General features: G+C 42.1%; 1 protein-coding gene across 6 annotated transcripts in view; it reads left to right on the top strand.

The window, feature by feature from the left end:
• The window catches only part of RASAL2 (RAS protein activator like 2), a 291616-nt gene extending 281311 nt beyond the window's left edge, over positions 1–10305 (top strand). For 5 of the 6 annotated variants that reach the window (XM_019500281.2, XM_019500284.2, XM_059728343.1 and 2 more), the window contains one exon: positions 3979–10305. In XM_019500281.2, the coding sequence (XP_019355826.1) occupies positions 3979–4143 (165 nt within the window). In that variant the 3' untranslated portion in view covers positions 4144–10305. The other variant, XM_059728344.1, reaches the window with a different exon arrangement.
• Positions 10306–11439: the final 1134 nt, after the last annotated feature.

The following is an 11439-nucleotide window of genomic DNA, read 5'->3' on the forward strand; positions in this document are numbered from 1 at the left end:
CTGTATAGGCAACCATAACAAGACCTTTGAATTGTATGGCATGTTCTTCAGGAGTTCGTGTTTTGAGATTTGGAAAAGTTTTAGACTTTGAGAAGAAACATTTATATTTGCTGTCCTTTTGCACATTTTCTTATAGCTACTCTTTCAGTGATGGAGGCCTTAACAGCTGGAAAGTTTGGATCCAAGCCATCTATTCTGAACAAATCACTTGAGTAAAATATCTTAGTCCTTGCATTGTTTTACAGTTTCAAATATTTAGTCCTGTAAGATAAGAAGAACATCCTGCTGGAATTGCACTGCGCATAGTCCCATTTTAAAAGGATATGTCAGAATAGTGTAAGTCACCCTCTTGTGATGCAGCTCAAGTTGAAATCCTTTCTGTGTGAACTGATGCTAGAGAGAGGTGAGTCTGGAAAATATAGGAGGCTCATCCTTCACCCAGATGGAGAATTTTTACTGTCAGTTTAAGGTGGGGGTAGGAGGTGAATGAAATAGGCTGTGTTTTATACTTAAGTGTAGGCTCAGGATCTCACTCTTCCAAACTGATAGAGCTGAATCATGTCCAGAAGGCAGACTGTTAGATTTCAGAGGAAATATGATGTATTTTCTGAGTATCCCCTGCCAACTGTCTCACAGTCATTCTTAGAAGAGGCCATTTACTGGCTCTTATTTACTCAGCAGAAGGTTGCAATGATAAATGACCTGCAAAGTGGTGTGAACAGCCTTTATAGATGGTCTTTGAAGATAACAGAGAATCCTTTATGGACTGGGAACTTGCTTTGAGAATTCGGCTAAACATGATGTAGGAATGTGTTCCGGGCACAGAGGGTTGGGACACTGTAATAAATCCATAGAAATTGATTTGGGGGCAGGCAGGGATTGACTTCAGATTCAGGATGATTGGTTATGCTTGTGCAGAGAGCTTCCCCTTCATGTCTCTACACATCTGTACCAGTAGCCTCTCTTCCTCTGTGGCATACTGTGAATGTTTCTGAAGCAATATGATGGAAACCAGAGAAGTCTGATTCCTTGGTATTACCAGGTGGAGGAAAGGGGATTGTTGGTTAATGAAAACTTGATCCCTCATTGCTGAAGGGATGTAATGCTCCCAACAGGATGAATACATGTTTTTTGAGATCATCCTCAGCCATGCTGCAAGACACCTTTCATAGTAGTAAAATGAAGCATGGTTTCCCTTTAGATCCAATTGTTCTCTCTACCCAGAGCCCTCAACTCCCATGTGTGGAAAGCTGGCCTTAATTCTGCTACTTTGCCTCCTGCTCACTAAGTCCTCAAGTGTTGGGGAATGCTAAGAAACAGCTCAAATCAGGTTTGGAAGAGTGCGTTCAAGCTCACAGAATCCTTACTGACTAATCAGTATCAGTAGCCATAATCCTTTCCATTTGTTGATGTGCTTTAGTGACCATTGTGGAAGGCCTTTTCTGGGCAATTGAGCAGAACGGGGACATGAGTGGGAGACTCAGGGCTCTGGTCACCAAAAACACAACTATCTGAGGATGCAGATTCCTTTGTAGAAAAAGGCCATCAAACTGATGGTTGGTTTTAAATTATGCATAGAAGGCAGATTATTCTCAGCACGTGATTTATTGGGAGGCCAGATATCTTTGTTTCTTGAGATCCATGGAAGAGTAATTGATCCTGGCTTCTTGGGCTCATTTTGAGGGTGACAGTGAGTGCTAGGGAGTAGTGGTGACTTTGGCTTCTTGTGCTCAGTTACTTCACTACAGAATGCTTTGTAGGAATGACTTGCTTGTCCTGGGTTTTAGGACGTGGCATCCATTATTAAGCTGTGCACAGTGATAGCCTCGTTGTTAAACTGAGTATGCACTTTTCTCATATTGTTCCTATGTAATGTTAGTGAGTTGTGAATCCAAAGCCTCTTATCCATGCTTCCCAGACTGAGAAAAGAGAGGTCTGGATGTTGGTAACTTTCCCTGAGAATGGCGGAGCTACGGAGTGTGCTAGCTTTATTCCTATTGCAAGTGACGTCTCCGCTGTGTTAAATTACAGGTCATAAATGGGGATGAGATAATTCAAACAGGCAAGTAAACCCAATCAGTTCTCTAGCTGAGCAGTACCCAGCCCTGGCCAAGTGCACTGACCTCCTACACATTCCAGCTCCTACCACTCCCCACACTGAATTCATATACATTAGACATATGTGTACCTGTTTGGATGGCATTTTCCTTTGAGCGAGGAGGGGGTATCTCCTGACCAAGCTCAGGCCTTCAAGATAAATTTTTCAGTTGTAGCTGTTTAATTGCTCTATAACTTCAGGTATTGAACATGCTCAGTCAGTGCCAGGGAACACCCCAGCCTTCCATTTTTTAGCTCTTTATATGCCCAAATTCTCTGATCAGAAACTTCTAATTCTACAAATAAGGTAGGAGAGTGTCAGTCAGAAGAGGACATAATGCCCCAAGAAATAAATCTCTGCTAAGGCCATGTGTTTTTCTTTTTCCATTTTGGCATGGGAGGAAAGGCCAAGAGTCAGTCACAGATCCTGCCCTCTCCATTTTAACCAGGAATATGGGTATGATAGAACCATATGGGTGGTTGTCCTAACCATGCACAGGGCTGTTATACACACAACACTTAAACTCTGCTTTGCTTTGGGTTTCCCTGTCTTTATTTACCTGGGGAAACCCCCTAGGAAGAGCCAACAGACCCTTTTTGTGTATGTACCATATAGCTGACATGCTGGGAACCAAACCACGTGGGGCTGTGGTAGCACAGATGTCTCCTGAGCAACATGTCTGAATTATCCCTTAATGTTTGTGCCTTGTGTACATCATTTTTCCTTCCCTTGGTTCTCAGTGGATTGGGGTGGGCTGGATAGAGCCCCTGTATTCAGCTTTAAAAAAAAAAAAAGGAACCATAAAACCTAGGTCTTTTTTCTTTAAAAAAGAATAACCAACCAGCTGGCAGCACTGAGAGCATGCTTACCTGCTGCAGGGCCTGTTGTTGCTTTGTACGGCTGCATTCTTAAAAGGTAAAGGACAAAATTGCAAGCTGCTTGTACCTGAAGTCCCTTGGCTTGGATCCCCCCAACCACAGCATCCCACTACAGACAGTGCATTTTAGGTGTATTTTTCTATTTATTTAGTGCATTCACTTGTCCTTTAGTTTCTATTTTCTTCATAAAAGTGGAGGCTAGCACTTTCTGGGCCAGAAGAATTAAAACCAGAATGACAGAACCTTTGATTTCTGTGGAGTCCTGGAGCAACTCTGAGCTGGAATGGGTCTAGGAGCAGTGTCTTTCAATGTTTGTTTCTTGTATTTTTGTTGATGGCATCTCCCTCACTCACCCGCGTTTCCCTCTTACCCCTCACCCCAAATAACCCTTTAGTTTTAGCTTTTGGCTGCTTCTTTCCTATGTTGCTGCTGCATCCCTGCCCCTGCTGGTGACTGCAGGCTGCCATTATTTGCCATTTTAATTTCAGCCATCCTGTGAGTTCATTCTGTGTACTCTCCATGCAGTCTTCAGATGAAGACAGTGGCCCTCAGGTGCCACCTGCACTTTCTGCTACAAAATGAAACTTCCCAGCACTTATTTGTCTTGTGCCTGTTTCTGTTTTCCAAAGTTACCAAAAAAAAACCTCCCAAACAAACAAAGCCAAAAAGCTCTGCACCTTCATCTGTTTCAGGAGAGGGTGCTTTGGTGAAAATGCTGAAATGCAACCAAGTATAATACTAATAAGTGTAATGCAGAGAAACTAGAGAGACCAAACTGGGGAGCAATGCATCTGTGGTGAACTGGGGAAACAGTAGTGCAAGAAAACAGAAAGAGGCAAAGACATCCTATTTTACTGGAGAATGTTGGTAATGTTGGCTCTGTCTAAAAAGCTTTTGAAGACTTGATCGCAGCCCTAGGCTATGAAAGTTCCTGACAAAGAAAAGGTTAAAGAAGTGCTTTGCTAGGTAGAATGGCTCTGATTTGTGGTGTTTTTGTTACAGGAGAAACGGATTGTGTCCCTGGACTCAGCCAACACTCGGCTGATGAGTGCCCTGACGCAGGTCAAGGAGCGCTACAGCATGCAGGTCCGCAATGGCATCTCCCCCACCAACCCCACCAAGCTTTCCATCACGGAGAATGGTGAATTCAAAAACAGCAGCTGCTAACCGGGTGGATGCTTCTGGCCATCTCCTCGGGGCAGAGCAGGAAGAAGCAGACTGAAGAAACCTGAATGCAGACCCCCGTTGATTTACAGAATGCTGCTAAAAGAAAAACTGTCAAGTGGGGTAGAAAAGCCTACCTTTCAGACTAGGAGAATAGGGCTCCAAGGGCCAGGGCCCTCAGGATTGCTGTGTATATACGTAAGGAGCCTGTTCCAGGCCACATGTACAGAGAACGCCGCTGTAATATACCAAAAGGAAGTGAATACTGTAGATTGTTTTTAATTATTGCAATTTTTATTATTATTTTCCTCTTGTTGAAAGCACTGCAGTCCTCAGAGGTGGAGGAGGGGAATGTGTGTGTGTGGTGTGGCAGAGAAAGAAAAAACGAGAGATGAGCAGTGGGTTATTTTGATGCTGTACATATCAGGCTGACTGATACAAGCACATGGAGTGAAGAGAAATACTAGTTAAATGAATGTATGAGATGTTCTGTTTTAACCCCCTCCTTCCCGGTCCTTATTTAACCAACTTCAAACTCCACACCCAGCCTCTTGCAAGAGGGTTGGATCCTGTTGGCTTCTGTCTGCTCTTGCTAGGATATGGACAAAAAGCTGTTTCAAAGTCTCTTTGAAAGCTCTAGTTAGAAACTGGAGCAAGAAGCCTGTTTCTTTACACCTGCCCAAAGCTAGGCTTCCCGTCCAAGAGACAAAGGGAATTTGCAGTTTTAAAGGTAGGATTTTTTTTTACCCAAATTATAGTAAGGTTTGACTTTTTTCCTCCTTTTTTTTTTTTTAAGAGTTTACAGAACTGTAAATACTTGTGTTTTCAAACTTTGGTCCAATTCCCAGCATATGTGCAGCCCATTGTCTCAGTACAGTAGCACTCCGGATCAGTTACCCACACTCTACCAGGAACAATCAGGTTAGTACTCCAGGGAAAGGGCTAACCAAAGGGCAGCCATGCCCTGTGCAATAGATCTGTGAACACAGAGTGAAACTTTTCTAGTTTATTTTTGTACCTTTTTGTCTTGTTCAATTTCACTGTTCCATCCACAAGGTTATCAGACTTAGCTCCACCAAGATGGTTTCTGCATGTTTGCTAATATTTCCATGCCCCAATGGAAATTGACTGTTATTATTTAAGTCCTGACCTTATCCACTTTTTCTCACAAGTGAATTTTAACTGATTCTCAGTTCCCCCTGTAATGTTTGGTTTGTTTCTCACACGAGCAGACTTTTACAGGATGTACCTGAATACCTAAAATTAAATAATGAGCTCATTGTTGGGAGGAAGATAGTGAAGTTTCACACACTGTAAAAGACCAACAGTAAGATGCGCAGTGTTGCCAGTTCTCATGGTTTTACCAAATGTCTCTTTAATAGTCGTTGAGTCTCATAAAGCCCCAGCTTCTGGAGTCAAGTGATGTATGAGAATCTCTCCCCTTCCACTTTATAAAAAAAAATGTTAAGTTGCTGGCTCTTGTTAGTGTTGAAAAGCATGAGAATGTGAACCTTAAAGGTTTAAATCAGGAAGCAAATAAAAAGAACCCGAAGCTAGTTCAAATTAGAAATAGAGGCAAATACTTTTTTAACAGGGACCATTAGAACAAACCCAAGGAATGATAGGCAGTGCCATCCCTTGATGTCTTCAGGTCGAGACTAAATGCCTTTCTGGAATATATGCATCAAATTTGCTTTCCTGATTTACAGATATGCTTTAATCAAATCAAAGGTAGTGGGGCTTAGTGCAGATGGTAACTGGGTGGTGGCCTGTTACAAAGAGGTCAGGCTAGATGATCTCAAGTCATTTCTTCTTGCCTATAAACTCTGATGGCACATCCCTACAAGCGGGAACGTGCGTCCCTGGGGACAACTAGCTGCGGCACATATTTGTGCCGCTGCTAGTTGTCCCCAGGGAACGTGCCAACATGCACATTCTGGTGTGCGGCAAGTTGTCCTGGGTGGGGCAGGAAAGGCTGGTGTCAGCACCTGGGCTGGCCCCAGCACCCTTTCCTGGGGCCCTCCCAGGGCTCCAGCAGCAGCGATCCAGGCATGCAGAGCCTGGATGGCAGCCAAAAGCATGGCTCTGGCCAGCCAGGCTCTGATTTGGGAAATGCTACTGCCATGTGTGCCACCTTTTGACAGCAGGATCTCCTGGTGTCAAAAAACCTGCTGTGCTGCAGATTAGCAACACACTGAACACCTGCATGTGTGGCACATGCAGTCTGCAGCACTGCAGGCAGGTCCTGAGTGTGCAAAAATGTATCATTTTAAATATCTTGGGATTTTTGAGTCAATCTCATGACCTTTGGGTCATGCCTTTTTGAATGTCAGGGTTTGGCAATATGAATGAACCAAATTGAGTGTCTGTTGTTCAGGTCTGTTTGCTGTTTTGAAATGAATTTGTCTAGCCTTTTAGGCCAGTTTGTTGTGGAGCGCAATATTTTAACTGTTACCTTGTTTATTGTGAGTTAAGATAATTCCATTAAACATATATACACACACCTATATATGTATGTATGTAACCAACTATGCACAAATACAGAAAGAGACCACATCTCCTATTCTATTACTTCTATTGAGAGAGAGAAACCTCACCTGAAGTAAATAGGAATTTGTTCTCAAGGTTTTAATGTTCTTTTGGATCAAAGCTGTTTTCTCCTGTTTCTCAAACATGATTTGTACCAAGGGTTAAGGAGCAAGGAGAGGGTCCTCCTAGCTTTCTTGAAGTGGCACAGCAACATTTTTGAAGGTTTATGCACTTCTGGGGCCACATACTGAAAATACTCAGTAGAAATTAAAAAAACAAAAACAAAAAACACTTTCCTAATGAAGTCTTCCGACTCTGGGTCATTTTGACCCCTAATACCTTCTCCTTTGGTTAACTAACTGTGCCTTTCAATCCCTTCTTCTTTCCCTCTTCTTCCACATGTACCAAGACTATAGGCGCAGTATCAGTTGTGGATCAATTTGTCTAGTATGAGTACTTCTCATTTTTATAAAATGCCACTGTCCATTAAAACCCCTTTTATCTTAGCATTTCTGTGTGGCTGCGGGCAGCTTTCATGCCTACCCCTTTATTATGTGGCTGCACTCACTTTCAGTGAAGCTAACAATAATTACCTCAGATTATATTCACCCAGCTGTGCTATGCAAAGTCTTTCCCAAAAGCAGCTCTGTAGATGGGTGTGCATTTTAATCATATGTTATGTAAAACATGGGAAGTGGATGATCTGTTACTCTGAGGTTTCTCCTAAATTAGCTGTTGAACACACTACCTAGGGATTACTTTCTGTGCATTACAAGAAATACAAGGAAGAAGAAATGCATATGGAAATACAGGCTTCTACCAAAATATTCTAGCAGAGTTAGACTAATGCTGCTTAGAGAAAGGCATCTGCCCAGAGCTCACTGTAGCTTTGTGATAATCCACTAAAGGTCACTGGCTGAGCTGTGTGGTTAGACACTGAAGGCCTTTGGGAATCCACTTTGGCTTCTGCAGAGAAATGTAATAGGAACAGTTAGTTTTAGTGCATTTCCTAGGGTTGCTTTTAAATAAAGCAGGTCCTGCTTTCTAAAGGGGAAATCCTAGCTGCTGTAAGGTGATTGCTTTACGATTGCAAGTGTCTTGAATAACATAGATGGATAAATGCATATCCTCCTGTACATGCTTAAGCTGTCAGCCTGGATAAGGCAGATATTTAAGGGTCAGACCTGAAGCATCACCATCGCAGCTTGTCACCATGTTGGTTTTAATCTCCCTGCTCTGAGATACAAAATGCTGGTCTCTCCCTACATACAGCAGAAAATGTCTTTCTACCTGCAAGGGGGCAAAAGTCACAGTTTCACAATAGTGTTAGGTCGAAGCTGAGAAATGATGAAGCACAGCATTAGGCTCCCATGTTCTGTGGGCAGGCATTGCTCCCAGTTTGTTACACAGCAGATGTCTAGAGATTTTTATTATCTCTCTGTGAAGCCTGTGGCATGTAAAATCACAAGCTTCTATTTTGTACAGTTTGATAGATGGTAGCAAGCAAAACCTCAGGAGCCATTTTATCATTACTGAGACGACAAAATACCTGGGCCTAGCCAGGCTTCAGTTTTCAGAGTAACAGCAAATAAATTTCTGCAGGAATGAGAGGAGAAGTAAAACAAAATCTGATGAACTTCATAACCTGCTAGGGGTTTGGTTAGTACATATGCAATTGCCTAAACTCAGCAGCTTGTGCAAAATGCCACCGCAGGAAGCTGACCACCTCAATTTCAGGACAGCTGAGATAATGCAGGAAGGATTTAGAGGTCTCTAATAGCCATCTCTTTTTATGCCCAACTTTGTGCTACTTCTCTGGCTGTGCCTGGGTTGGGAGATGTCAAGGCAGGACTGCAAAGGGAAAAGGAAAGGAAGGATTTGTTTTCTAAGTCACTCTTACCCTGGAGCCATTCATTTCTTATTGAACAGTCCTTTAATTTCTAGGCATGGTGCCTGCAATCTAATTCTTCAAGTCTCTACCCAAACCTGTAGATGTCAAATACCTGCCTCTTCACAATGTCTAATTCCCTTTTCTTCATCTGAGCTGTAATCGGTGAGAGAGGAGGATTCGCAATGTTCTTTGCTCAAAATTTACCACAATTACAAATAAGGCCTCAGGCAAATCACCTACATCGTTGTGGCCAGCCACTGCCTTTGCAATTGGGCTGCTGTTTCGCTCTCTGCCCTAGCCAGGGACACAATGGAAGAACTGTATGTATCACTGTATGAAGGGGCTAGCCACAGCCTTGGGGACTTGCCACTCTCTGGCCATGCCCGTGACTACTGCTTTATGATGATCCCTCTAAAAAGGCAGATTAGTTGAAAGGGACTTTCCTATGCTGGCTGGTTGGGTTTCTGAATTTTAAATAAAAGTTTTCAGCTCTGCGGTGTTGGAGTGAAGCCCCATGTTGTTCGGTTGCACCCTGGCCTGCTGCCAAATTCAGAATGTTTTATGAAGAGTTTGAGGAGGACAGAAGTAATTTCACTGGCAAGAGGTGTGCAGTAAATACCTCGGGAGTGGAGGAGGTGCACATGGTGTAAATCTGGTCCCATGTAAATACCCTTTTGCAACCTGAGGAGTTTGGGTCCTAAAGAAGGAAAAGGGGTAGAAGCTAAATTCAGTAAGCAGCTACAGTTTTCTCTTCAGTGTATAGAAATGGGTAGCCATAGATGTGTGTGTGTACATGTATGTAAACGCACACAGCTGCATAGAGCTGCGTGTTTCACGGCACTCCTCTTAGAAATGCTTTCTCTCTTCATAGAGAATCCAGAGTAGCGCTGAGAGAGCTGTGCATATTTCCTAGCCCCTGAATATAGTGCCCAGAGTTTAGACATGCTCTATATTCAGGCATCCAGCCATCCCATAAATGATGTATTTATTTTCACATTCTATTGCTTGCTTAAACCACCGGCTTTTCACTTTTTCTGGAATCTGATTGGTTGTGCAGTGATTTAACAGTGGTGTATGTTAGTGGTATTCATCTGGTAGTGTCACCAATGCCATGTATGTGTGAATCCTATATTAGTGTTATGGAAAGATGTCTGCATCGCTCCTGGGGAACAATTCATGTCTTTGTCCAACCGATACATGTATATTTATATTACTGATTATCGTTAACCAAGTAGGATATAATCTGGCCAGTCACCGCTATCCACCTGAGTGTTTAACAGACTTAAAGGGTTAAAATTAAGCTGATGCATTTAGACATTTCCTTCCCTACATTAAATTAATTCCCATGAGAGAGAGCATGTCATTACAAATCACTCCTGCCAGGAATCCTACCTGTAAAAATAGATTTTTCTGTCTCAAGGGCCTTAATGAGAGTGTTACTACACAGGACTATTTTACAATGATAGCTCTAAATAATTTATTTTTTATTTCAACAAAATACACCTTAAAAAGTAATAAAATTGTTTTTTCAAAACCATATTTTTATGCTAGTAGTACTGGACTGTTTGGTCTCTGAGATCCATCTCTGCATTTCATTGCCTGGGTTCGTTTTAAAGAAGATTTATTTTTGTTCTGTGAATAATTTTTGAAGGTTCTTGTATATGTACAGATATAGATACATTTGAGGTCTTTTATTGATATTCCTACAAAGAATACAAATAAACTTTAACTTTAAAAAGCTTGGAGTTCATGCACGTGGCACTGATTTAATATCTTACTGCTGGAAGATTATACGTGAGTTCTGAAACCTGAGCAGTGGAAGGAAATGTGCAAACTTGCACAGTATAACCTGACATCTGGCATGGTTTGTAGTGTGACTTCTTGAGCTACCCATGTGAACTGCTGCTTTTATGAGACGTGGCAGGGACTAAGGTAGCCTGTGACAGAAAAAAATTACTCTGATCAAAAATTGGACTTCGAAGCTACAGCTGAGTGAGCAAATCCCAAACTGTGTCACTTGCATCTATCCGCTGCTCACCGTTAAAGAGATGTGGCACTAAAACACCACTCACTGCTCCTGGTTTGGGATTTCGGTGCTCTGTGTAGCCTTCATTCAAAGCTTATTCCACTTCCTCAGCTCTTCCCTGTCTAGTAACCTCTCCTGGCTTCTAAATCTTCCCACCCATGAGGAACTGTCCAGCTAAGCAATGTGGAGAGAAAGGGTGACACTCTGTGGTCACATGGAGAAGTGCTATCTACTCCCACAAGCTTTTTAATCATTTCCCTTTCTCAGAGTTAAAAGGACACTCAGTCTGAAATTGTATCTTTTAAAAAATGGATTCCCTTTCTTATATTACTAATAGCATTATAGGTTATGAGAATCAGATGTTAGAGATTCTGTTTACTTTGCATTCATTTGTGCATTTCTTGCACCTTGAACCATGAAAATAGTCTGCTCAGTTTTCCTTGTACGTAGTTGGTTTGTACTCGTGAAGTTCTAATGCACAAACACAAAGCAATTTGCAAGGTGCAGTCACCCCAAAGAAATGTTCCTTCATAGGCTAACAAAATATTTGGCCATTGGTGATGCTTTATTTATCATTCCACATATACATGAATTAAGAGAATGAACAAAAACTACACAGTACAATCTTCCTCTCTTTGAATTTGTTTTATTTCCATTGGTGTGTAAGCTTTAAATTGACATTTTAGATGCAGGCTTTAGAGGACTTGGAGCCTGCATAATCCACAGGCAATTATTCGATGCAACTTTACTTTTTCTCTTTCCTCTCACCACCTGAACCCTGTATTGTTCTACACATCAGGTGTGCCTTAGCCTTATTTAGTCTGTAAGCTCTCTTGTAATATGACTGCATAGT

Source organism: Alligator mississippiensis, chromosome 5 (genome assembly GCF_030867095.1).
Source record: "Alligator mississippiensis isolate rAllMis1 chromosome 5, rAllMis1, whole genome shotgun sequence".
NCBI classification, from domain to species: Eukaryota; Metazoa; Chordata; order Crocodylia; family Alligatoridae; genus Alligator; species Alligator mississippiensis.